Source organism: Antrostomus carolinensis, unplaced genomic scaffold (assembly GCF_000700745.2).
Source record: "Antrostomus carolinensis isolate BGI_N321 unplaced genomic scaffold, ASM70074v2 scaffold362, whole genome shotgun sequence".
In the NCBI taxonomy this organism is placed as follows: domain Eukaryota; kingdom Metazoa; phylum Chordata; class Aves; order Caprimulgiformes; family Caprimulgidae; genus Antrostomus; species Antrostomus carolinensis.
Window position 1 is genome coordinate 753 of NW_010301332.1, and position 27,977 is coordinate 28,729.

Genomic DNA, 27,977 nt, shown 5'->3' on the forward strand with positions numbered 1-27,977 from the left:
CCCTGGAAGTGTTTAAGGCCAGGCTGGATGAGGCTTTGAGCAACCTGTTCTAGTGGAAGGTGTCCCTGCTCATGGCAGGGGGGTTGGAACGAGATGATTTTTAAGGTCCCTTCCAACCCAAACCATGATTCTGTATCTAGAGTTGGCAAAGATAAATACCCCCTATTTTAAAGGACTTTCAGAAAAGTAAAATGCTTAAAAGATCTGATGTGTCAGCAACTTTACCTTGGCTAGCATTAGTGTGGTAACCTGCTGCCAGATGAAACCACTGTGTCCCCTTGGACTTGTCAGCATTTTGAAACTTAACCTGGATCTTTAACGTAGCTCTTGTTTTGGTCATGTTACTTTGGTCTGGATATGTCTGTCTTAAGATGTCGATGCCTAACAGTTTATAAATAGAAGTAAAGTCTTATAAGTTGGAGAAGCTCCAGCTGGTACAAAACTCAGTTGCTTGCTTCTTTTGGGGAAAGGAGATGCTCTGAGAATGTCACTACAGTGCTCTGCTTCTTAGTTCCTAACTTCCTTTCTTAGTTCCTGTTGAATACAACGTGCTTCTTAAAACGTCTGTTTAAATACTGTAGGTATTTCATGAGTTAAGATTCAGCTACTGAGAGAAACTGCTTTTTTTTCCCCCGAGTGTGAGTTCTCAGAGCAGCTGCATGTTATTTGGTTTCATAAAATATTTGTGTATGTTCAGTAATACTCCGAGGAAATGGAATAATCAGTGTACTTGGCTTACATCAAAATTTTTATGTAGATATTTAGAAATAACTAGAGAGTTCACTACATTCAGGCTAAATAATTTATGGGTTTTTTTACAGATTTTGACTAAATCATTATAGATAGAGTAATACTTTAAAAAAAAATGCTAAATCTATTTTTCCTACAGTGTGGGAGATGCTTTTCAGAAGTTAGGAGAAAATCTTGGGTGGCTAGAGCATTCTCCCAGTCATTTCATAGAAAATTAAATCAGAAATTAAAATGGCTCATATCTGCAAAACAGATGGAAAATACTGGAACTCAATACCACCATCAAGTTTTGCTTGCACACATCTTGCTGTGGTCAGTTTTCCTAGAGTAAAATCGACTGAATTGTCTGTGATTTTTATATAATGTGACTGGCTTTACTACTTCATCATTGTTCAGAGTCAAGGGGCTTTTAATTAAAACTCCTTGCATCATTTAATTTATGAAAAATCAAATATACGTTAAGTTTAGTATTATATACTCTGTATTTAAATGGTCTGTTTGAATGTAATTATCTGTCTAGACAGCTGTTTGGTCCAAAAGAAATTTTTTAGCACTTTAAAAGCAAAGACTAAAGAAATAATCTAGCTTTATAGAAATAATGAAAAATAACTACTAACAGAGAAATTTAATCAGGTAGTTAAGGGTCCTCAGACATACAGGTTCTGAATCTCTTTATTTCTCCAGTGGTCTATCAAGATTCACAATGGCAGCAATGAAGCCCTCACACAATATAAAATCAATATCACTTCAATTGCACCTCTTCTGGAAAAATTAGCAAAAAGTAGTGATGTTTACTGGGTCTTACAAGGTAAAGTAATGAACAGTAGGTAACAATTTGTCCTGTCACTGTCTGTTGAATCATTGTCTTGTGGGATATGGAAAACTTAGTCCATACTGCTTACTTGCAGAGTAAAAAGTGTTGGTTGAATTCCAGTCTGGCCTTTCTTGCAGCCTTAACTAGCTTGTACCTAACTACCTGCTACTAGTGGTGGAAATTTTAAAGCTTTCTCAGGAAAATCTTTTGCCTTCTGAACTCTTAATACTTTGTTAGCTTACTCTCAGGCTCAGCATGCCAGGTCTATTCTCCCTGTGCTGTGCTCCGTATGTACCTCTTGGGAGTCAAGAACACAAGTGTATACAACTGCTGTATTCCTGTGTTTGTGTTCAATTAAATTTTCAGATTACATAATCGTAGACATTCAACAAGTCTCTAGAATGAAACTTGCTTCTGTACACCGAGCATTGATGAGTTAAGATTAGGAGCCAGAAATCATGGTTCAAAATGAGTCTGTGATATTTTTATTACAGCACCAAGCTTGCATTCTTTTACTGTTACTCAGTAAAACCAAGGTATGTCTCTGACACTGAACAGTGTGCTCCTGGCTTATCTGCCATAGAAGCATTTTTGCTTATCATCACCTCAGTTAGAAACAGAGTCAGATTTTGAGCCCTGATAGGACCATATCCAGCTGTACCCTTATAGTGACATCCAAGTTTCTGTCAAAGATGGTTTTAGAGGTTAGCCTGAATCAACAGATTTTCTTGCATTCCTTTCAAAACAGGCATTTTATCTATATCTTATCTATAGATATCTATCTATAGATAGATCTTATCTATCTTTATCTATAACAGAAGCAGCTAGCTGTCAGATATGTCCCAGTGTTCTGTTGATGAAGATCCAGTCCATTTAAGTAATCTCTGAGCTCTTAGTGGAACAAATAAGAGGAAAAGGAGTCTGTACATGGACAGTTGTCTAGACTTTGATTGTCCAAAAGTAGACATTGAGGTAGCTAAAGTAAATCAACTTATAGCTTGTAGAGTGTGTTTCACCAAAGTTATGAACATCAGTAGCTTTTCATAGCAATTTACCAGTTTCCAGCTGACCTGTTGATCTAGAATCCCATATAGCTTTGTGTTAAGCTCTATATAATTTCTGAAGCCTGTAGGCAATTAGGTGGTGTTCTGTTCTTCTGAAAAACTGAAACTGCCATCAAACTGCAATGAACAGGAGCAAGTGGAATATGCTTATGGACTATGACTTAGAAAAATGAGAAGCTGGTGTCTTCTGCAGTAACTAAAGGATTTGGGAATTGTGTGTTTTTCCACATGTCTATTCTGCTGCCTGTATTCTGTCATCTTGGCTTTGGAGCCTTTCCTGGGGCAATTCCATTACTGAGAGAAGGCATGAGCAGCTCTGTCCTTCCTCATTATATGGTCTTCATGGGTTTGGGGAGATTAAACAGGCATTTATGTCTGGCTAAAGTTTTATCATCTAGAAGTACATATGCATGACTGGGTAATGGCAATAAGAACATTTAATGATAAACAACTCTTGTTATTACTCTAGTTACTGTTACAGTCACTCATTCCTCATTGTATGTTTTCTCTGTACCATTAAACAATTGTGACTACCTAAATGAAAGTAACCTGTAGAACTTGAGCTAAGTATTTGTCAAGTAGAAGGTTAATGTGCCCATTCTTTGTCTTTTCAAATTCAGACCCTGTTTATGAAGATATGCTGAGTGAAAGTCGGAAAATGATCACTAATGAGAAAATAGATGCTTATAATGAAGCAGCTGTTCGTATTCTGAACAGCAGCTCCCGAAATTCCAAAGCTAAAGTTAAAGTGTTCAGTGTATCAAAATTGATAGCACAAGAAACTATCATGAAGTCTGCAGATGGCCTGCATCTTCCTGAATCAAGCAGAGATACAGTAAGTGTTTTTGTCACTGGTCAACATTAAAAAGTAATAATAGTAAACCAAGATTTTAAGTGAATATTCTAAAATGGCAGACAACATGAATGTAATGAGGACCTGCACATTCTTCAGGAAATTTTGTTCAGAAGGTCTCAATAGGTGGGAGGGCAGTCAGTTATATAGGATGCCTGAAAAACATAAGAGCCAACACATTAGTATGTAGCTATTTTAAAATAGCTGTTAATCCACTAGACCTTTTAGATCCTGAGTGCAAACTTTGTGCCTTCATCTGCATGGCTGAGTTAGGGCGATAATCATTTGTAAAGCAGTGCTAAGTAAAGTCTTAGATTTTCCCCCATGTGCTCATATAATTTTGTTTAGTAAAGAATATGAAAAGGATAAGAAAACATACAATATACACCTTCCTGGTTGTGTGGAGTGCCACTGACTTTATTTCTTATTTTATCTTTAACCTACCTATATATATATATATATATATTTATACACATACATATGCATGGAGTGAGCCCCTCAGAGCTTTGTCAGTCTGCCCTTCTTGTGACTGAGCTCTCTCACTGTGTTCACAGAATCACGGGATGTTAGTCATTCGAAGGGACCTTGAAAGATCATCCAGTCCAATCCCCCTGCCGGAGCAGGAACCTAAATGAGATCACATAGAAAGGCATCCAGACAGGTCTTGAATGTCTCCAGAGAAGGAGACTCCACAACCTCCCTGGGCAGCCTGTTCCAGTGCTCTGTCACCCTCACCATAAAGAAGTTTCTTCTCAAGTTTAAGCGGAACCTCCTGTGTTCCAGCTTACACCCATTGCCCCTTGTCCTGCCATTGGGCATCACTGAGAAGGGCCTGGCTCCATCCTCCTGGCATTCACCCTTTACATATTTATAAACATAATGAGGTCACCCCTCAGTCTCTTCTCCAAGCTAAAGAGACCCAGCTCCCTCAGCCTTTCCTCAGAAGGGAGATGCTCCACTCTCTTAATCTTCTTGGTGGCTCTGTGCTGGACTCTCTCAAGCAGTTCCCTGTCCTTCTTGAACTGTGGGGCCCAGAACTGGACACAATGTTCCAGATGTGGCCTCACCAGGGCAGAGTAGAGAGGGAGGAGAACCTCTCTTGACCTACTAACCACACCCCTCCTAATACACCCCAGGATGCCATTGGCCTTCCTGGCCACAAGGGCACAGTGCTGTTTTTAGTTCCACTCCTTTGCAGGTTTCAGTTGCTTTCAGGTACTGAATGAACTAAATATCATCTCACCACAAGTTTCAGTCTCATTGTCATGTTTTAGAGACTTTCATTACCGTGCCTCTTTAGGGGGATAGAGAAGCTCTAGGGTTTCCTGTTTGGAAGAGATGTTTTGACTGTACTGTTGAATGCAAGTAGGTATATGGGAGAACTGTGAAATTTTATCTATGTAATGATAAGGGAGAATTGCATATGGTTTATGTCAATGCATGATCTAGAAGAAAATTTCTTATGATTAAAATGTTAACTATTTTATTAGAGATTAATTGACAAGAGTGCCTATTTCTTTGACAGAATGCGATGATTCTTATGAATGTCTACTGCAACAAGATAATGAAGCCCATTGATGGCTCCTGCTGCCAACCTCAGCCTCCTCTCACTCTGATACAGAAGTTAGCTTTCTGTTTCTTTACTTTGTCCATTATTGGATATTTAATTATCAGTTTAATTCATCGGAATAATTTTCGGAAGAACAAGTCATGCACTGATTTGGAAAGTGGAGAGGAGAAGAAACCTGCCATCAACACTCCTTATGTTTCTACTTTAGAGATGCTCTTACACTCCTTCTGCAAACTTGGTCTAATCATGACCTATTTTTATCTGTGTGACAGAGCAAATCTGTTCATGAAGGAAAATAAATTTTATACACATTCATCTTTCTTCATACCAATCATCTATATCTTGGTCTTGGGGGTGTTTTATACCGAAAATACCAAAGAGGTAATGATCATGCTGACATCCTACTTATAACGTTGTTTCCCAGTTTGAATGTAAAAAAGTAATTGCTAAATATTAAATTTTCAAAGTCAGTATAACTCATCTGCAAAAAATGCACTCACAAGCAGTATATTGTTTGCATGGAATTAGATGCAGAAGCTTTTTGAAGACATATGGATATAAGTGCTTTCAGCCTTTGTCACTCAGTCAAATTTAAAGTGAATATAGCTCAGATACAAGAGAGTAGAGCACGTTAAAATCTGGTAGACCTGTTTCCCCTAGACAGAAGTCTTTTACAATTGAGACCTATTTGCCCATAACGTGCTTTATTGTTTTGAACTTTTTCTCCTCATTTTGTAGATGTTCGTTGTACTTTTTGGAATAGCAACACTCTTGTTTTGTTTTGCATTAGACTAAAGTGTTAAATAGAGAACAAACTGATGAATGGAAGGGCTGGATGCAGCTTGTTATTTTGATTTATCATATCTCTGGAGCAAGCACTGTAAGTGTTTAAATTTCCTTTTTCTTTTTAAGTGTGAATGCAATTTGGGTTTGTTACTTCAAAAGAAAGATAATGAAAATGTGTATCAGAATTGAGTAGAATTAATAACTTATGCTATTGTTCCTGTGGTTTTAAAAATTATATTAGAAGAATTAGTTTTTCTCTCTATTTAAGTGTAGATTTCATTGATAAGACCATTTGGTGAGTTACTTAACCAATGAAAAAAAAAATACTTTCTTGCTCCACGTAGAAGATTACGTTAGTTTATTTTTTATTGCTAGCAACACTTCGTTCTTATGTTCAGAACTTGAAACTGCTGAAGGTAAACTTTCAGAGATCCTTTTTTAACTGTCTCTTGCCTGGTTACAGAATACAGAAGTTGTAGAGCAGTAAATAGCAGAAACGCATTTTAACATTGGAGAGGTTAGAGCAACAAAAGAGCTTAGTAACAAACAGGGAAGTGCAGCATCGTGTTTCTTTTTTCAGCTAAACCTGATTTACTGCAATGCAGAAAAAGCATAAAATAGGGGGGAAGAAAGGAAAATCAGAAGTATTTACGTGGCCATTTATGGAAGGTACTTTATTTTTCTCAACAGTTTTTGCCTGTATACATGCACATTCGAGTTCTGGTTGCTGCATATCTGTTCCAAACAGGTTATGGACACTTCTCTTATTTTTGGATAAAAGGGGACTTTGGTGTATACAGAGTGTGTCAGGTAAGAAAATCTACTTACTATTTTTATAAAGAAATTTGTTCAGCTAACAAAATATCCATAATACATCCATACTCTGTAAATAATGTGATACCAGATTACTTAAGCAAGGTTTGCACATTAAAAATGGCTGTTGTTTCTGTGTAGTCAGACCTGTTTAATCGGTAGTGTTTACGATACCTGTGGTGTTCTGAGTTGTCCTCTGGAACAGCCTTTCTCCAGTTACAATTGAGAATAGGTAGGTGGTGTCAATGTTCTCATCTGCTCTACCTTGTTGGAAAAAAAAAATGGTTTTCCCAAATTAGCCATTGGAAATACTTTATTTTGCTTCTCTTACCTTGTTCTTATAACATCAAGCTACTCCATGTTGATATTTTCCCAAGTGTTTGGGTTTTTTAAGTTATTAGTGTTTCTATTAGAGTTTTATTTATACAAGCAGATAAATGTTTGGTGAATCCAAGAGACACTTGTGTACAGAATTTATTTTTTTTGTCCTCTCCTGTGAATAGAGGTAATTATTCAGCAGGTTATTCAGCACGTTGGTTTGCTTGCTCCCAGCATGGCAAGTCTTTTTGTAGGTGGAACAAACGTTTTCTTGTCTCTGATGTAAACTGAAGTAATTTCCACTTGCTTAAATGGTGAAAGCTTTTAAATTTTGTATGCATTTTTGGACTTCTTCCTCGCTTGTTGGTGAAATTAAACTTTTTAGTTGGTTAGTTGGAACCATAGTATCCCAAAGCACTTGTGGTGTCTTTCTTTCCTTCAGAAGAGTGATCTTTCAGATCTGTTAAAGGAAGTTTTCATGCTGCTGAGTATCCAACTGTTTTACATTGAAGTAGATCACTAATATATGAACAAGAGGCATCACTGTAGTATTTGTTACCTCTTTCAAGACATACCAAAGTGTTGCCAAATACTGTACACTAGTTTTTCTTTAATTCTTAACTGAGAATTTGTTGGGTTGTTTTGGGGTTTTTTTTTTTGTTGGGACAGTTAGTTCTGTGTAACAGTAAGTGTAACCATTTGATATATAGAATATGGTCAGAAATACCATATGCCTCTACTGTTTTTTCTTTAGAAATAGCTGAAAATTTCACAAACATATCAGATGTATCTGCTTCCTTCGAAAAACAAATATGTAGGGTTTGGGGGTTTTGGTTTGGTTTGGTTTTGGTTGGTTTGGTTTTTTTTTCATTGTAAAACTGGTGTTCTTCTTGGTCCATAAGCCTTTTCAGTTATGGGTTTGAGTTTTCAGATCCAAATGTAATATAGGGAGAAAAAAAGACTTTCCTGTCAGCTATATTGGTTCTGTGGGTTGTTTTCTTTTCCAAAGACAGTGTATTGGAGCCTGCATTTCTTAGGATTTTTGCACCATAATGGTACTAGAGAACATACCTATTTTTTTTTGTTTTCCTCCCAGGTTTTGCAGTGTGTGCTGCAGCACTTTGAAAAATAATAAGAAAAAAATCTTTAATTGCTGTTAAGTGTTATATTTTCATGTAATTCATGTCATCCTGCTCATGAAACATATGTTTCCAGCCTAAGTGCAGCACTGGTAGTGACGTTACCCTAGCTTTAACTGAGCTAGCCTGGGTGCTTTGGGAGTGAAAGCAAAGAGGCATTAGCAGCATCCAGCGACTGGGATACTCAGTGCCCAGCCTGGAGACAGTTCTGTTTTACCCTATTTTCATTGCTATCTCTACCCAAGTAGGCCAGCATAGGACACATCCAGTACTACATAGTCAGCTGCAGTCTTACATTGCGTTACTGATGTTCCCTGAGATACTTACCCGTGTTTCAACTGAAATATAATCAGTGTGTGAGATGTAAAATACACAGATATTTTCCTAGAGTGCTAAAGAAACATGCCGCCCATCTCTCTTAGCTTTGCCTCCCTGTTTATATATCCTCTGTGTTCTCTCCTCTGACTCCTTCCAGGTTTTATTTCGTCTCAATTTCTTGGTTGTGGTACTGTGCATAGTGATGGACCGACCTTACCAGTTCTACTACTTTGTGCCGTTAGTCACTGTCTGGTTTATGATCATTTATGCCACCTTAGCTATATGGCCTCAGATAGTCCAGAAGAATGCAAATGGTAGGATTTTCTTTTTTCCCCCTTCTGCTAGAAAACATTTGCATGTTGCTACAAATGATAACCATCCAGAAGATGGTATTGTTTAGTAAATCTCAGCCTCTTTTTAACATATGCAAAATATGTTAAACAGCTGTTCACGGAAATATAGTTTGTCATAAATGAATTATATGTCAGTTGGAAAATTATAACTTAACTTAAGTCTATCTCTGGTTACAGTCATATTAGAATACTTTTTAATCGGTTTTGACCATCAGAGATGTGCTTTATCAAGAGTTGTAACATTACTAAACACAAACTAAAAACATAGGTTACGCTATCTATGCCAGCTGAGATTGTTGCTGTAGTGTAGTAATGGGTACAGCATGAACAGCGAGCATTTGGACTTTCTCATTCTGCATTGCCAATGTGCCTCATCCATCTTGAGCACTAATCCTGCCAAATAAGAACTTGGGGTTTGTTACTTTGGTATCTTAGATTTAAGTGAACTGTCAGAAGTATATCTTGTGATACGGATATTTTAAATAAAAAATCAAGGTGAAATCCTAGTTTATTTTATGCTTTGCAGTTTATTGAAGAGCTGTCATCATGTGGTAAATGCCTGTTATTTAAGTCACCAAAATTAGAGCTAAAACCTTAAGAGTCCTTCTTCCCTGTTGATAGAGTAATATCAAAATCTTATAGTCCGCAGATATGACAATGAAATATACCAAATGCATGCTAGGAATAGATGCTGCAAAAATACAGTGAGAGAACAGTTTTACAAGATCTCAAAGGCAAATAGCTCCAATATTTTATGTTTTTTCTGCAAAGGCACTTCTGTTCCAGATACAGAGAAATGACTATTGTGTACATTGGAGCAATAGTGTGCTGTGAAACTAGAAAAATCTTTCAGTGACAACTTTACCTTCTTTATGTCCCTGTTTACAGCTGACAATTTATTTGGCAAGAGAGGGAAATGATCTCTGTTGCAATGTTGAGGCTTGGGTAGAGCTTAGTATCAGTCGACAGCCTTGAGGAGCAGTTTCTTGGGTTTGTCTTAACAAGATACTCGTCCTTAATGACCTGCAGTTGACTTTTGGAGTACAACTGGTACCTCAGAGTCTAATAATATATGCTGTACTTATTTCACGTGACAAAAGCTGTTGGGCATTTTGTTTTATTTATATTTACATTAACCTAAAATAAGGAAAGCCTGTGCAGTGTTTGGGAAAGCAGAAGCTTTAGAATAGTGTTTCTTTTTGAACACCTAAATTCTCTTATTTCTGTATGTATGTCATCCCTGTTTTAGACATGAGGCTTAATTTTGGATTAATAGGTTGTCAATTGCTGTGAATGTTTATTTTAATTCCTTAAAGTAAAATTTAATATGTCAATGTAGATAAAGTATTGCTGGTAATATTTGAACATTTATTTATGAATGTATGTATTACTAAGCATAGCTACACTAAATAATTGGCAATTATTATTTAATGTGTCCTGGGTTTTGCTATTGAAAAATTGATGACTGTATACTGATTAATTTATTTCTTCCTCAGGGAACTGCTTATGGCACTTTGGTTTACTGCTGAAACTGATTTGCTTACTGACATGTATATATTTTCTGTCATATTCTCAGGTTTGTAAACTTTTACTAATTTTATCCTTAATGGCCTAAGAGTATACTACCTACCTCTACTTTTTAATGTGCTCATAACTTGTATATTTGCTTCTTTATCATAAATACAGAAGGAAAAAAATGGAACCTTTCCATTTCTTTTCATACTTGAATTGGTGTGGATGCCGGAGGAAGCATAATTCTGTATCTTACTCATTTGTTTGTAGTGCTCGACATGTTTTCAGTATGCTGCTGCAAATGTAATAAATACAAAGGTCTGTGCTTTCGTTTTGGGGTGGGGTTTTTTTGATATGCTTCAAGTTACTGATCTTTGGTAGCATATGGTGATCCGTATGGTGATATGAAGGTCTGTGTCTCTTAGAGACCTGGTGTTGACTTTGATACCTAATGAAAAAACTGGTTCTCATGCTAAAAGAGCGACTTATTACATGATGTAAGTACAGCTGACAGAAATAAGGGCAGAGTTTGTCACTCTAGAACTTCCCAGGGGGAGGTTTGTATGGTTTTAATCCCTCATTGGTTTTAAGATTGTTGAACTGTGGTCTTCTGTAGAGTATGTATTCATTACCCCATCACATCAATGGATCTCTGCCTTTAAGCCTGCAGTACAAAATGGAAGCCCTGTCAATACCTTTATGGAAAGCAAAACTGAAACCCTTTCTTCGGAAGAAGTACTTTGGTTTGTTGGGGGGAGTGACTTTTAAGGAAGCCTGTTGTTTTGGTAATGCCACGTAGGTAGTGAAATAGGAATGTGATAATAATAAAAGGCAGCATATTGATTTAAATTTAGTAAATACGGTTGACATCAGTTAATGCTTTTGCCATGTTTATTTTTTACAGGGCGCATTTGAGAAGATATTTTCTTTTTGGCCACTGTCCAAGTGTTTTGAACTGAATGGGAATGTCTATGAATGGTGGTTTAGGTGGAAATTGGATCGATATGTAAGTATCATTTGCATAAATTTATACTGGTCTCTTAAGTGTATGTTTTTAATTTGAAGGTGAGGGAAGGTTGTTTACCTTACCTCCAGAGAAAGCAGTTTTTCCCAGTGGATTGTTTAATAGAAGCCTAAGCTGCATCCACCTTATTTCTGCACATGTCTGTCAAAGCCTTGCTTAAAAGATTGATGATGATTTATTTGCTGCTGGATCCTGCTTAGTTTGCTTTAAAAAAAAGTCATAAAGTGACCTAGATTTGTCTTTTCTCAAAAATTTTTCTGCAAAAATTTGACACCTGTGGTGCTTCAGGCTATTGAAATACAAGGCAAATTATTGTAGTGGCTTTCTTAATAATATTTTTTGAAAGTTGTATCAATTAAGGATATATTTCTTTTAAGGTAGCCTTTAAAACACTTCTAAAATCAGGGTCTTGATGCCCAAGCCAGACTATTCTGGCACATATTTTTAAATGGTTTTCCAGTGGGAAAGTGTTTTCTTTCCAGTTACTGACCCTACAGTGTGGGGGAATAGAACAGGGAGATGCTGGTCTTCTGTTTGCCTTCTTGGAGTAAGTGGAGTTTGAGATGGGAGCACTTACCTGCCAACCTTATCCTTAACGGGATCACTTGCACCCTTCTCCCTCTGGTGGTCTACAGTAACTGAAACTTGCAGAGCACCCAGTTGTCACGTCCTGGGCTGCTCCCATGAGCAGCACACACTGCGTTGTGACATTGCAGACTTGGAGCTTTGTTGCTTGTGAACAGTGTATTCTGTGCTGCTGCTAAAGAGGAAGTCCCAAAATAAATACAGAAGACAAGCACTGCATGGGCCTGAAACAGCATCATGTTGCTAGCTGATGAGAACTTGGCGTGAGACCATAAAACACTCTGTTGAAGAATTGTGTCTGTGACAGAGGGAAGCACTTGTAGTGCTTCTTGAATGTTTTCACCTGCCAACTTGGGAGAAGGCCAGACATGTTTTTTTCCCCAGAGAAAGCCCTTTTTGATGCTGAGGGGATAGTAGGTACTTAAAAGCTTCTTGAAATTTCATTGTCATGTCTTTGATGCTCTGTGAAGTGTTAGTAAGAGTACTTTCTATGTAGTTTTTGAGTTGAGTTTAAAATGTAGTTTATGACAACCTAGTGTAGAAAGCCTACTTTTGTTGCTTCAGTAAATCTGGGAAAGGACCTATTGACACCTAAGCTTTGATATTACAAGTAGTTTATCCTGTAGCATTTCTGTTAAGAGTTTGTACCTGAAGTACTTGTAAAAGCCATGAAATTTTCATTGCATTCTGTTTGTCTTTTACAGGTAGTTTTTCATGGGATGCTGTTTGCTTTTATTTATCTGGCATTGCAGAAACGTCAGATGATATCAGAAGGAAAGGGAGATCCTCTTTTCTCCAACAGAGTTTCAAATGTTTTATTATTTATTTCAATTGTATCCTTTTTGGTACGTACCTAGTATAAGTAGTATAGTCAGGTTTGTAAATCTCTAAAGAATAAGTTTTCTGAAGTTCTTGTTTAGAAAATATATTGGTTTTAAAAATCAATCTTGATCTCAAGATACTTCAGCTCTGTTTTGGTGCACAGCCTTACCTACCTACTCACTGAAATACTTTTCCTTTCAGTCAACTGTAGATGAAAACATGACCACTCTTTCAGTTAATTGCAAAGGTTACATGAAAATTGGATCATAAAAATAATATGGTAGATAATACAGCTGTTATCTCCATTCTTGATTGCTTGTTTGTTTGTGATGAAAAAATTATCAACAGTATGCCTGTATCTTAGGGTATGAATAAGTATGGTATTCATCAGTTGCAAATAAGAATTTGAGAGAAACACAAAACTAAGCACAATATAGTTTTTTCTATTAGTGTCTCACATTTTAGTGAACCAACTACTGCTGAAGTGTTCCAAAATAGCTTACCTTTTGTTTAATTTTTAAATTTTACGTTTAACTGCTACACAAACTGATTTTTATATCTTTTAGACCTATTCTATTTGGGCTAGTAGCTGTAAAAACAAGACTGAGTGCAATGAACTACATCCTTCTGTTTCTGTGGTGCAGGTAATTACAATTGTAGTCCTTTTCCTTACAGTGATAGAATCTAGTCTGTTCTTGTTTGGGCTTTTATGAAAGTTGTTTTGAAATGTATTTTTGCTTTAGCCTGGAATGTCAAGATACTGAGAGTCATTCTCATGTCTGAATGTGAAAAAGGGTTTAACTACATTGCTTGCTGTTTTTCATGGCCTTTCAGCACTGAAATCACATACTGTGCTTATGCTTTTGATTAACCTTGATGTCCTTAGGGTAGGTTTCATATGCATAGTTTTTAAAGTCCAAATCCAACTTTTCACTAATTGCATAGCAGTGGAAAAGAAGAAAGCTGTAGGGAAGCATGAGTGTTTGGGGGTATTGGCGTAGGAAGCAACCTATGGCACCCTGTAGTCACTTCTAGGCAGAGGACAGGTGGGCCACAGGGGCATGCATGTGGTTTTCTTAAATGTAGATTTTTGCCTTACTGTGTCCCCTGCCCCACTGTACTCCAGCTGTCTGATTCTGTTCCCTCGCTGTTTCCTGTTTTTTAATGGTTTGTCCTGCTCTCTCGAGGGGCAGCATGTGTGATTCATTTTCTGATATTAATTTGTCTGTCTTGACCACCATCTCTTTAAAAATTGAGGGTTAACTCACATTTGTGGCCACTGTCATTTTAGGCTGGCATGGTGTAACATGTTTTGTGACCCTGCCTAGTAAGTGTATAGCAATATGTGTCAACAAAGGCCATGATTTTACTGAAGATGTAAATGTGACTTCTGTGCTGTAAGAAGAATACACGTAAGAGATTTGCAGTTTCAAGACGTACTTTTTAAAGTATAAACTGCATAGGGTTTTTTGTTTATATATTCATTAGATTTTAAAGAAAATTTAATGCATGATACATTTCACTTTAGACAGTGAAAATGACTAAATCTTTTTGTGTGTGTGTAATCTGCTTGACATCCATAGTCACTTTTTTTTTTTTTACTTTTTTTTAAAAAAAGATTTTAGCTTTTGTCCTCATCAGGAACATTCCTGGATACGTCCGATCTGTGTATAGCTCGTTCTTTGCCTGGTTTGGCAAAATTTCTCTAGAGGTAAGTAGAATGATCAGAAGTACAGTGAATTGAAACTTAGAAATTTAAGGTGGTTTTATTATCTGAATTGTAGTATAACACATAAATAGTGACAGCATTTATTGGCTTATTGAATACCATGCTGTTGTGTTTGACCTCTTTTAGCATTGTCACTTCCATCTACACTTAAAAATCGCAGCTGAAATAGCAGTCTCACAGTAGCAAACTTGTTTCTTATGCTGGTTTTGGTGGGGAGTTGAGGGTTGTGAGAGTGGGCATTTAATGCTGGAGTAAGCTGTGGTGTGTATGCAGTCGGAAGATAAAAATTAAAGTCAGTTGAAGAAGCAGTATGAGTTGTGCTGACTAGGATAAGTACACTTACAAATGCATTTGCCCTAGAAAGCTTTCCTACCCTAATAAACAAATGTAACTTTACAAACAAAACCCTTCTTAGTGCAAATGTTATTGTGTTCCATTGAGTGTGTATTTTGAAACAGTAGAAATTATCTGGCTTTCCATTTTATTTGCTGTTTAGTAATGTTAAATGTTTAATTTTATTGTATTACTAAAATACAGTTCAAAAGGGGAAAGGAACTTATGGGAGAAACTCATTATAATAAATTGTATATGTAGTACATGAGATTGAATATATTTTTTTTTTAAAGGATCACATTTTCACTGTTCTGATTCCTGGTGAACTCTAAGGTGCTGATCAACTCCAAGGACCTTTGCATTCATCAGCAGTTGAAACATTATCTTTTATTTTCAGGCATGTTAGTTCAGTCCCTCACCAGAGACACAGTAACTGGGTGGAGGCTGTTCCTCATCTGTTCCGAGGGAATGTAAACATGTGCCCCTATGCCATATGTGGTTAAGGGCTAAGCAAACCCATTTTACTGTGTACTCTAAGTTTTGTCTTACAGCAAAGACTTGTGGAAAATGGCTTCTCAATTATGTTATTTAATCAGAAATGTCTGACTTAAGCAGAAGTACAGTGTGTCAGTTGATGCAATAGTAATAACTATATGGTTTTATATAAGTAAATATATAGAGATAGATTTAAGTATTACTAAACACACTCTTTTTTTCTTTTAGCTTTTCATTTGCCAATACCATATTTGGCTGGCAGCAGACACAAAGGGGATCTTGGTGCTCATTCCTGGATATCCGATGTTTAATGTTCTTGTCAGCACTTTTATATTTGTGTGTGTGGCACATGAAATTTCTCAGATCACTAATGATCTAGCACAGATCGTGGTTCCTAAAGATAACTCAACTCTGCTGAAAAGGTTGCTATGCATAGCTGGATTTTTTTCTGGTCTGCTCCTCTTCTCGGCAATGCAAGAGCAGTCAAAGCATTAACTTGAAAAGATTCCTGGAAACTTTCTTCAGGTTTACTTTGTGTCTGCCTGAACAAAAATTCTCAACTAAAAGTACAAGAAGACATTTAAATTAAGTGTGTGGAAAATGTATATAGTGCACATGTATATATTTTGTGTGGAAATAGCCTTCTCAAATAATCTGAGAAACAAGAATGCACTGTACAGAATTGCATGTGAAAATGAGTCTTTTCTACTGGATATATACTTCGTTTACATATCTGTTTAAACGTGAGATGAAGAAGTGAAGTTCAGTGGTTTAGCAATATCATGTGCATATCCCGGAGTTACCTTTACCTGGCGTCAGCCGAATGAAGAACGGATGTTACTAGAGAACAGCCTTACAGAACACATGCTGTAATCATGCTCATCAAGGAACAGAGAAAGAGAAAACTTGTGATCCTTTGTTAATGGTCACCTTTAGCTGATGTGAAACATCACAGGTGACCCTGGTAAACCAGGGCCTTTGTCTGAACAAAATCGTATTTTTTTGTTTAGAAATTAGTATTTTGGGTGGAGATAGTATATGTTATATGAAACCCTTTATACATAGAAATAAAAAGTAATCACCAATTCAGTGATTTAAGATTATATACAAGTTTACACAATATTTTATGGGTTCTTTTTAAGATGTTTTCAGCAAATATGGTGAATTCTGAGGTTAATTTTTTTATAAAGAAAATTTGGGGTTTTTTCCCTATAATCATTTGCTTTATCATAAATTTTCCACCAATTAATTTAACTGTGTGCAGTTCTCTGTACAATCCCAGTGAATGAACAGATGAATAATTTTAAGAGACTTAGTACAAGATGGAGAATTTTTGGAAGACCTCCAGCCTTTTCGAGTCAGATGAAATCCCATCAGATCTTAGGGAGATACCAGAACAGGGGAACGGCGATCTTCGAACCTCGCTCTTGAGTTGGTAGATGACCTTGAACTAGGTCTCATTAGGGAACTGGTGCCATATTCTATGCTGTAAAAATATCTTCATTTAAAATAATGCAAGTCAGGGATGCAAGACAGTCTCTTGATACTACGAGGAGGAAGAACTGAGTGGTCACCTTGTTGCATGCAGATGACTGAGTCTCACAATTACAAGTGAAATGAGATTGGAGCTGTTTGGAGAAACCTTTTTTCCTTTCCTTTTTAGCAGTGCCCATCTTTCTTACTAACTGTTTCCTTTAGTGTAAAAAGTAAAACTGAAAAAACCCAGCCCTGCAGTGGGGCAGGGACGAGCTGTAATTTACATTCCACTTCCTCAGTGAAGTTGTGGTCATTTCTTTGTTGTTTGTGATTTTGCTTCAGCTGACAGTTTGACCTCTCGTCGCTTTTTCATTTTATTCATCTACTGATTACTTGTTAGCAGGCAAAAACACGAGCACAATGTTGTTTTCCAAGCATATGTGCAGTTAATTATGTATGATTCTAAACAATATGAATCCTAATTTGTACCGTATGTACTGCCATGTACGTGTTTTTCATATTATCCCAGTTAAAAAATTGAATTCAAACTTGCAGCCACCAATGAGTGCAAAAAAAAATTGTGAGAAGAATGGCTTCATTTTTTTTTTTGGTGGAGAACAGGTTGGTTGGTTGTTTTTAAAGAATGACCAATCATTCATCAAAAAAAAAAAAAAAAAAAAAAAGGAAAGAAAAATCATTCACTCCCCCAAATTCAATAGTTTCACTGAGTCTGCCAGATATTTTGAAGCTCTTGGCAGGATACTCAGCTGTTTGTTCTTTGTGTGCGTTACTTCCAACGTTTGGAAAAACCTCCTTGACCAGTACATCCGAACGGCTGAAAAGAATTGTCTAGGTGAGCACTGTAGTGGGGGACAGGATCCATAACTTTCACCTATGCCAGTATTAGGAGCAATGGGGAACTGTGAGTTTGAGGGGTAATTTTTGTTTTGTTCTTCACAACTTAAGTATTGTAGATATAATTTTATTTATCTGTTGTACAGACTTGGTTAAAAGATTTATTTTTAATGTTTGAAATAATGCACTTGTTTACTATTACTGTATGTGGGATAAATATATTTTCTTTTCAGGTTATGTAAAATATTATGTAATTTAAACATTAAATAAATGTGCTGTGGATGCTTATTTTTGTAATGGGAGCAGCATCAATTAAGTAAAAACTTTTTATTGCTTGCCTCTAGCTGGGCTACAGCTCACTGTCCTGCCAGCCTTAAATCACAGATTAGTAGTGCAGAGGTTCTCCAAAGTGATGTTCTGGATACTGTTCCTTCAAGTGAAGGGCAGATGTTCACTGGTATCACAAATTATTTCAGATCCAATGCAGGAAGAAAGAGTCTTCTGCAGTAAATCACACTGTCCCAGGACTGATGAAATTACAGCCAAAACCACCCCTGGAGCTCAGGGAACTTCAGCTGAACTCTGTAGTGGAGGTGGCAACTGCTTTTTCCCACTGGGTTACAAGCTAGAAACTCTGCAGCAGAGCTCTGCATCAAAGTAGAGGAACCAACTTGGCTCTTCTTCAGTCTGGCAAGATCAGGAAACACACTCTTAAGATTAGTTTGTGTTAAGGAATTTAGTTTTTAATTTAGATACTGAAGTCCCACACTAAAGAGAAGAAGGGGCTCCATAAGCAGAGGATTCAGTTGTAGTTCCTTGTTTAATCAGGGAGAGTTCACGTGCCTACGTTAGATATTAAGTGGTGCAAATACTCTCTGTCCTTTCCAGCGACAATGCCAGTTTAGGCATCTCCCCCATTTAAACCGAAACTGCACAATCAGCTCCACTTCCATTCTTAGACACTTACCAGTCAGTACCACTATCGATAATGTTAAAAACCATAACACGAAGTTATTAAGGCATCATTATGTAAAATAACCAGACAGCAACATCACTACTTAATATTTTCCTATTTATTAGATTTTACATTTCATTTATTTACAAAGATGTGTAGTGCTTTCTGTTTCATTTGGTTGCAACAGTCACTTAATACAGGATCAGTTCATATTGTCATCACACATTGTTAAAAGAAGCTGTGAATTTACTGTTTTAACTATCCGCACTTTTAACTCTTACTAATTCTTTAGCCAGTAGGTGTCTTTAGCCAGCTTTGTAAATCTGTGCTTCCACTGTGAGTGTTTTAATAAGTAAAAATAAATAATTTGTTATTAAATTTACCTCGAATGAATGAAGCTTTCAGTCATAAAATAATTCACGTGTGTTTAATACCCAAGTCACCTACATCATTAGATTCTTTTCAGAATAGGTGAAGAACTGGTACAAACTGATTCTTTATGGCTGTACATAACAGTGTCACTAAGCCATTTCCTTAAATATACTGGCACTGTTACACATCAATACAGGTAAGAGGGCAGCAGCTCAATTGGTGTTTAATTGATTGTCATGTCATCCTCAAGTTATCAGAAATTGTTATGACCCAAACCTAAATACTATTTACAAAGTTTCGTCTTGCACTATATTAAGAATCATTATTTAAAATCCATTCCATCCATTTCTGTTTCAAAGCACTGACAGCTCATACGTTTGAAAACAGTAGTAGAAGCTAACAGAAACTACTAGTAGAAACCAAATGGTGATTGTACTCAAATTTTTCACAGCTTGGATAAAAGAGGTAAATTTTTAATTTACTGTAAATCCCAGTGTGCAGTTTTCTAATTAACTGTTGTCCGATAACCATCCAAGCTGCTGGAAAAAAGGAGGGACCTTAGGAGGCAGACTGACTGGGGAAAGCTCTTCCTTGGTACAGCTCAGATGAGGTGGGCGTGATGCATGCTACTTTGAAAGTGAGTAGGAATGGCTCTTTAGTCCGGCTGTTTCAGAAACTGACTTAGTTTTGCACTTTATGTGACTGCAGCTTGAGCGACCTCTCCTAGGACAGTAACCGCCAGCACTATTCCTGGGGCCAGATGCATTTGTTAACTTACTCTGTGCCTAGCATTGAGGGCAGCCTTGCAAACTCTGACATTTAAGGCTCAGCAGTGCACAAGTGTGTACAACGTGCTGATCACTGATAACAAACTTCCCTGCAATAGTTATCGTACTTGTTGCACAAAACGTGCCTAAAAAGCAGCTCGGGACTTGTTTTAACTATCTGCCAAAGTGTTGCATTCAGGTCCAAGCCTATAAACACATTATTGTCATTTTTAAGCAAACAAAATAAGGTTTTGCATTTTAAAGGAACAGGGTCATGACTGTAAAAAGAAAAAAAAAAAAAAGCCAGTGACTACAAACTCTAATAACCTTATTTTACAGTTTATTTTTAGTCTCAGAGTTAAATTCCTGAACTACTCAGAACTTCTCTTAGCAGAGACCTCAGAAACCTCAGCTAAGGAAACGCAGCCAGCATTTAGCAATTTTAAAGCAGACGCAGCTTTCTGCTTACAGCGCAATGTCCTGATGAACATACAGCTTCTGAAAGAGAAAATATTACAGAAACAAGACGGAAGCGTGTCAGCTTAAAACAGTGTGATGCTTTGAGGCAAAACCCCCAGAACGGTTGATGTGAGGTGTTACAGCTGGAGTCCTGCATTATGCTGCATTTGAGGATTTAAAGAAGCATCAGAAAAAATCATTTAAAATATGCAGAAAAGCATCAGGATATAAATTATCACCATCTGATGAAGAAAATAAGGAAACCTCAGTTCAGATCCCTTTAACAAAGTTTGTATTTTTAAGCTTTCAGCTGCACAGACAAATACCTCTCGAAGTAGCCACCTCCCAGGAAAGTATGTATGTAATCAACTCCTTTTTAAGATGCTAAAAAATAATCCTGAGTTTACTGAATAGCTGAGTTCTCCCACAATTCTTTTTGCCACAAATGGAACAAATGTAGAGGATATAAAAAATAAACTGCATCAGGAATATCACAAAAAAAAAAAATCTGGAAGAGTCAAAAGTTAGTCCATGTTTTCCATAACAAAAACGATCCTTGTTTACTTGCAGGTGTTAATTTCTGCCTACAGCAGTTTGTAACAGTTTCTTCTAACACAACAGGATGAATGAATGGACAGATTTTAAATGTTTTATTGCTTACAAGTTGTCATAGGGAAAATATCTGCTAAAGGAACAGAATTCCAATTTTCAACAGGAATAGTTTTGTTTGTTTTTCAAAAATAACTTTCCTCACATTACATTTTGATAATTTCTACAAAATTAATGCCTAATAAATCTGGGATACTATTTCTGAGCCTCATCACACTGCGTAAGTTTTCATGCTTACACACTGCTGCTTTTTGTGTGCAACTGGGAGGCAGTTATATCATCCCACTGAACTGAAAATCCTTTAAACCTGGTGCTTATTTTGAAGTTTTTATTTCCTTGTTAAAACTTTCAGGACAGATCACAAGACAGAATAAAGGTTGATATTTATTAACACATATATTTGAAAGATTATTTTCTGAATGTAACAAATATAAAAAGTTATCAGTGTTTACAAACTGTCAAAAATGTCCAAAGTACAAAAGGATACAGTACCTTAGTTATATGGAAGTGATTGTACTCTCTGGCACAGAAATCATCTGAATACTGTGGGCATGCACAATACACACCAGAAAAACTCATGCATCAGTCAGAACAAACAAGGAACTAAGACAACGTGCTGCCTCCTCTGATTACAAATTAATCGCTTCTGTTAGTTTTCTTTCCTCAGGAATACCATTTACCTGCAAATAGAGGAGAATTTAGATAAGCCATCGGTGGCAGATGATGCTTCAACAATACTGAACTGCCAGTTGGAAGCACACCACGTAAACAGTATTAGTGTTTTATCAACAGCCACACTGGAGAAGCACTACAAGTACAACCTGGACCAGAAGACAACACACACATGAAAAAGCTTTGCCTGATTTCTTCTGGGAAGGGGAAGATCTGGGAAAAGATTGTTTATCTGGGAATTTATCTTTCTATTTGGAATCTACCAGACTTCACAGGGAGACTGTGAAGCTCAACATGGAAAATGCCATATAGAATGTACATGCACTGTTTAGCCTTTTGCATTATAGGAATATCCTATAAACTTTTCAATCTAAGCACCTTAAAGTAATCCTTATTAATTTTGCCAATCAACAGACAAAACTTAATACACCTCTGTAGGTCTATAGGTCTATTGAAGCTTTAAAATATAAATATCTTTTTATTCCTGGTGGTGACTGATAGTATGTTAATACCCTGAGTATATCATTGGGAATTTTCTGTAGGAAAGGAAGAAAATTAAACAATGAATGTGTAGTTCTACAGGGTTTTTTTGGCCTTAAGTGTTTTAATTCTGTAAATCTTATTTGAACAGATCAATAAAGTCGATTGTTAAGTTTGTATTGATGCTACTAAAAAAAATCTTGGGAGTGCCTGAATTTTGTTTTATATTGCAACTTTCTAAAAATCTAACCTGACAACATGAGTCATAGATATTATTTAGCAGATAGATAAACTGCAAGAGGCACGTGCCATCATGTCATGGAAGTGCCTGCAGCATCATCTGCACATCTGAGTTACAAAGGAAGGTGTCTTTGTAAACTAAGAGAAGAGGAGGAAACATTGTCTATCCCAAATACATTTTTCCCCCCTGATTTCTGAGAGCTTGTCACAGGCAGCATCTGAGATGAATATGGAAGAACAGGTGTATTCTACCAAAATAATGCACTACAGAAAATACAGACAAAGGAGGACACTTAAGTTCTATTTTTATGGCAGTTCTTTAGTGGGACTTGCAAGCAACAAACCCATGCTAGCTTATAGTTCATACCTGTTAAAAAATTTCTCACTGCTGTCAACATACAGTACTACCAGGTGATTTTTCATCTCTTTTACTGGAGGACAGACTGGAATTCTTGTAACAAAACAGTCACAATGGAAGAGCTGAACTGTGTGACATTTTTATTCTGCCCTCTAAATGCCTGCAGTCGTGAGTGGTAAGAGCTACGCTAAATGTCAACCCAAACCAGTGCCGGAGGCTTTGGATTGCGGATGTGACTGCCAGGGTCATCTGCCATTTCCAGTATAGGTAAAATAAAACACAAATAGCAAAGCCAGCAGAACTGCAGTCAGGTTTGGGTTTGGTTTTTTTTTATAAATGTGTTTTCAATTTCCAGGTAACAAAAAAACCACATGGGCAGAAGCATCTATTATATACTTGCCTCAAATCTTTGAAATGTTGTCATACGAAATTCTCCTTTAATCCCCGAAAGCAGTAATGAAGAAGAAGGATTTTGAATTAAAAGAAAGAGTTGCTTATGTAACTCCTAAGTTAAAACTTCCTCTTGGAGCCGTAGTTCCCATATACATATATATATATAGACAGAGTTTTACCTAAATACCTCTTTGAATATTCAAAAATGATACTTTGGCTTCTCCATTTTCCTTGTATGATCCTTATCACCTGTCACATGGCTACGGCTGTAGCTTTTTCTCAGACCTGATACGCTAACTAGAGAGCACAATCAGACTTAGTCAACACTCTGATGGGATCACTCACAGCCTCGGTCAGTACAACAGGATTTGTGAAAACCATGTAATAAAAGTGATGACTAAGACACAGGAAACCTGCAGCGTGGGTATGTGCCTCTCCAGAGATCCCCCTGTATCAACTGTGTTTAGTAACAGCAATGAAGAGCTCCTTCTTCAGAGCTTAACGAGTATTGGTGGGAATTAGAAAATTTTATTTCCTGTCAAGTTTTAGAGAATGTGAACAGTGTAACAGCCTTTGGGAATCTGGCTGTAGCTTCATGTTGTAACAGAGAATTACTTAAGAGGAGATTTCTAACTTAGCTGTACCAGATCCCAGTGTCTCATGTTGAGTCCTAATGTAGCATTTCTCCTACTTGTTCAATCAATCCCATCCCAAAATTTCCACTGATGTATCAAAAAAAAATCCAGAATGACAATGCTGTAATACTTTACTATATTTTAAATGGTTTCCCCTGTCCATAGACTGTATGCGTTTTGACTAGTGATTCCTCTGCCCTGGGCACTTAATAGTTACAGTATTTCCTCAGTACTGACCTGCACTCTGCTGCTGTGGAATCTGAGTCTGATGTGGCAGGTTCCTACAAAAAACAATTTAATATATTTAATGCTTCTGAACACAGTCTGAAGTATATTATGTGTGAAAGTTCAGTATTTAAACTTAATTTTTTTGCTTATGAAGCAATAATCCATTTTCACTATGCAAATGCAGTTGTCAAAAGGTTAGCCAAGTCGATGAAAGAAAGAAAATTAGTGTTATGGGGTAGTTCCTATCATTTCACTGGTCAGCTAGGTTCAAAAGCTCTCACTTGGTGAAACATCAGAGGTAAGGAGTCACCACAGGTTTCTGATGTTATGCAAAGTTTGGTTTCCATGAACGATGAATACAGAAAAGGTGACAGTATTTGCAACTTGATTATTGACTGTGGAATGAATGAATGGTCAGCCAGTTTTTTACACATCAGACCAGTCCACTTACCAAGGCAGAGTTATATTTTTGTGTCTTGCTTAAGTGTCTATTTTAACAACTACCAAATATTAAGGTTGTTTTACAGAAAGGAGTTAGGGGTAAGAATGTAGGTAAAGCAGATAAATACTCTGTGTACAACTCAAGAAAGCCTTTGGTACAGGCTCTGGCACCCCAGTTCTGAAGAGGGAAGAAACTCTAAAAGACAGGGTAGAGCACTTTGCAGCAGTTGGACAAGGGATAATTTATACAGATGTACTTTCTAGAGAATTGAGCTTTGAGACAGGGAGAAGAAAACACTCTTCTAGCACATATCTACATTATGAAGGGAATTCAGGGCAAGCATGTGTAAAATTAGGGACAAGTTAGCACTGGCACTGGACCAGTATCACTGGGGCCATGCAGGCTTGCCAGCTGAGGAGCGACCGACTGGAGGCAGTGTCATAGCACGGCACTGAAAAACAACGCCAGCCACTTCTGAGACCACTGCCTCCGATCTGCTCAACTCCAGACACCTCAACCAAACCTTTCTAGAAATGCCTTTTTTCCACAGTACTACCAACTTGTCTGAATTAGAACATGTGCAAAGCACTAGGGGGGGTCTGTTCTCAATCGTTTCAGTAAGCTACTGATAAATTAACTTTAAGGAATAGAATTGAGTACTTTTCTGGTTTCTATCTTGGAGAGAGGCTGGCAACAATGGAAACAGCTGAGAGCTCTGAGCATTTTCATTGTCAAGTCTGTATTTACTGTCTGTGTAATGGAATATGCTCTTCTGTTCAGTGATAACCTTTCAAACATAAACTATGTGTGAAGGTACATGACTAACTACTTACAGTCTAGATTTTCTGGTATGAAGCTACCACCAGCCCAGTGCCAGTTTTATACTAGAACTCCAAAGACACGGGTTAAGAGGCAGGGTATCTAAAATAGAACAGTTTTGGTTGATTCCTCTGTCAAAAGTAGTTTTTCTCCAAAATATGCAGAGATGTAACTGTTCCATGCAAAGCTTCCTGCCGAGTCTGGAGACTGAAACCCAGCCATTTAATTTTGCAACAGAAGGCCTTTCTTTCTGCTTGAAATGCAAACATCAGAGCAATCTTTAACTACAGAGTCATTGCTGATGCCTCCATAATAAACACATTTCAGATGACAAGCACCAGAATCCATAGTTAAATTGTACAACATAGTGAGTATTAAAAAGTAAAATAAAATCTAAATACTTACTGCTGTGTTTGCATCAGTGGCATACTGGTATTATCGTAGCTGTCTGCGTGAAGGGGCGGCACAATCTCACCAGTAACTGGGTGAAACACGGGAAGCGTTGAAAGAGGCCACGCTATCTCTCTGTTTTTAGACATGTCACGAAGCTCTTTGGTTGATTTCTGTATAGCACTGTGGTGGACCAACTGGATGCTGTGTTAAAAGGAAATAAAATAGTAAATACGTATTTTAAGTGCTCTATCAAAATGGATAGACTTACAAAATTATTCTTTTTCTTAAAACTACAAGGACTTTGATGCATGCTACAGACTCTATAGTGCAGCAATTACAGTACCCTTTTATATAGTTAATTTAATACATATTTATTTATTTTTTAAGGCAGTAATTACTCCATTAGATTTTGCTGTCTGGATAAATATTTTTAATAGGATCCAAGACTGTGCAATTTATGGCTAATGTTCCACTTACTGGCTGCAGTTAAAAGTTTTGGTTAGCTCCTGATTCTTACGGTAGATTAATAAAAACTCAGAGATTAATTTTAAAACGCTCCATAGTACAGGTACCGGATACCTTCCAGGATATTTGTTCTCCTGTCCACTGCCTCTAAGATAGGCTGGGAACTCCAATAAGCAGGAGTATAAATGACATATTAATGTATTTATTCTAACAGCACTATTTTGTTTTGAATTGACAGTCGTTAATTTCAAACCCTTTTTATTCTGGTCTTCTATCCTTGCCAAGACTGATTTTAAAGCAGCTTTCACATTTATGAATTAAACCATGGATTAGAGAGAACGAAAGAAGATTATGAAACACATGTATGAAGCATGACAAGCTACTGAGAATGAAAATTAAATGGTAAAAGAAAAATAACAGGAAAGAAGACACTTACTCTGGTGTTTGCATGTTTCTCTTTTCCCTAAAAACAAAACAAAATTTATGAATTAAATAATAGCATTGATAGTTGGAACATTAAATCTATCTGATGATGAAACAGTACATGATGTAGAAATGCTGACAAGGTTATTGCTAAACGCAACTTGGCAGCATTTGCAACTGAGTTTATGATGAGGCATCGATGAATGCACATATAGATATGATACTGATGACAGACACACACACATACAGACACAGAGAGAAATGAAAATGCAAGGTAAAGAACAAGCTTCTGGCTAAAATAAATTCTGTGACAAAATGAAATTGTAGTTTGTGTAAGAAATGGCAGAAATTACGTTACTTGCTGCTTTCCTTTTATGTGTTTTTCTTTTATAATATGTCTAAATTCAGTTCATTTCCTCAACCAGATTTATTTTATAAAAGTTAGCATTTTAGCAATTAATTAATATTGTGCTGAACAAATGATCCTTTATGAGTATTTTATTTGTTTGGGGCATTTTGGAGAGTTGTGCACATGTGGAGATTCTGTGGAGTTTTGTGCATATGTCGAGATTTTTAACCCTTTCAACTCGAACTAGTAAAGGCCCTATATCCATTCTCTTGGAAATTACTGTATGTGCTTAGATGAGAAATAGTTCAGTATTTCAAGCAGATCTCTTTTGGCCTTTTTTAAATGTCTTTAATGAACTGAATGGAATTTTTCTAACAAATAAGTCTTCTATGCATTATAATCTTAGAGAAATCTACAATCACTTATTAGTCTGTTAAAGTACTCACACTCCTTCCCGTCGGCAGCACATGATATAGGCAAGTATTAGAAAAAGCACCAGTGCTATTGCCGAGGGCACTGCCAGTGTAATGAGGAAATCCGAGTAATAGTCTCTGCTTTTCAGTGTATCAGAAGGTGGCTTGTATTCTCCACCATCAGGTAATATCCCCTCTCCACGAACCACTTCCTGAAAGGTGGAAACTTGTTTTGTATTGTCAACCTGATACCCAAAAAAAAAAAAAAAAAGACAATTATATATCAAAATAACAGAATGTAAAAACAGGAATTATTTAACCAACCATAACATACAAAAGAATCCATATTACTCATTTGACAAATTCTGTACAATTTTATCCTATCACTTTTTTTTAAACAGCAAGACCTTGCATTTTGTTGAAAGCTTCTGATCAATGTGATAAGTACTATTATAACTTTATTTTGTGCCTACCAGCGTACGTTGTTTTTTACAGACTGATTTTAGGGATATCTCACACAAACAGTATTTAAGTAAAAATTCAGTAAACATTTTTATTGCAAACTAATTATTTGATACTGATTTATTTTTTACTAATTAATCAGTTTCTGACTAATTTTCCTAAATAACAATATTGCCCTCTCTTGTATGAACGTGGTAGAGATGAAGAGTGGGGCATCTGTGGTTTTCCTCCTCCTCCTTGCTATTGAGCTTCACATCCAGTGCTCAAAAAAAACAAGAGGCATGAACTGAGCTGCTGAGGACTGAGCAGCTCTGTTGCCTCCCACACCCACCGGATGCAGGACGCACCCTGACACAAGATCTGCTTTTAGCTGATCAGAGAAAGAGTTCCAAGGTTTTTTCTACCTACTAATTCAACTAACCTCCAGAAGGCTG

At 36.8% G+C, this 27,977-nt stretch overlaps 2 protein-coding genes across 6 annotated transcripts in view; one reads left to right on the top strand and one right to left on the bottom strand.

The window, feature by feature from the left end:
* Positions 1–1,537: 1,537 nt before the first annotated feature.
* CASD1 (CAS1 domain sialic acid O acetyltransferase 1) lies at positions 1,538–16,088 on the top strand. Its single transcript, XM_029083862.1, has 11 exons — positions 1,538–1,558; positions 5,007–5,432; positions 5,842–5,931; positions 6,528–6,647; positions 8,583–8,739; positions 10,275–10,354; positions 11,195–11,296; positions 12,604–12,744; positions 13,288–13,365; positions 14,340–14,432; positions 15,507–16,088. The coding sequence occupies exons 1-11, from the start codon at positions 1,538–1,540 to the stop codon at positions 15,771–15,773; spliced, it is 1,575 nt and encodes a 524-aa protein (XP_028939695.1). The 3' UTR covers positions 15,774–16,088.
* Positions 16,089–20,145: 4,057 nt separating this feature from the next.
* SGCE (sarcoglycan epsilon) overlaps positions 20,146–27,977 on the bottom strand; it is a 24,403-nt gene continuing 16,571 nt past the window's right edge. For 2 of the 5 annotated variants that reach the window (XM_029083864.1, XM_029083867.1), the window contains exons 7-12: positions 27,115–27,326; positions 26,333–26,359; positions 25,444–25,632; positions 23,787–23,830; positions 22,922–22,956; positions 21,401–21,451 (exon numbers count right to left, since the gene is read on the bottom strand). In XM_029083864.1, coding sequence (XP_028939697.1) covers positions 21,401–21,451; positions 22,922–22,956; positions 23,787–23,830; positions 25,444–25,632; positions 26,333–26,359; positions 27,115–27,326 — 558 coding nt within the window. Of the gene's footprint in view, positions 20,202–21,143; positions 21,452–22,921; positions 22,957–23,786; positions 23,831–25,443; positions 25,633–26,332; positions 26,360–27,114; positions 27,327–27,977 lie in introns of those variants that run through there. The other 3 variants (XM_029083865.1, XM_029083866.1, XM_029083863.1) reach the window with 3 other exon arrangements.

Bases quoted from the DNA above. Each gene is read 5' to 3' on its own strand.
- CASD1 (XM_029083862.1), top strand. From the start codon at position 1,538: ATGTTTACTGGGTCTTACAAG. The intron at 1,559-5,006 runs GTAAAGTAATGA...TTTCTTTGACAG, and splicing joins TGTTTACTGGGTCTTACAAG to AATGCGATGATTCTTATGAA. The intron at 13,366-14,339 runs GTAATTACAATT...TTTTAAAAAAAG, and splicing joins CTTCTGTTTCTGTGGTGCAG to ATTTTAGCTTTTGTCCTCAT.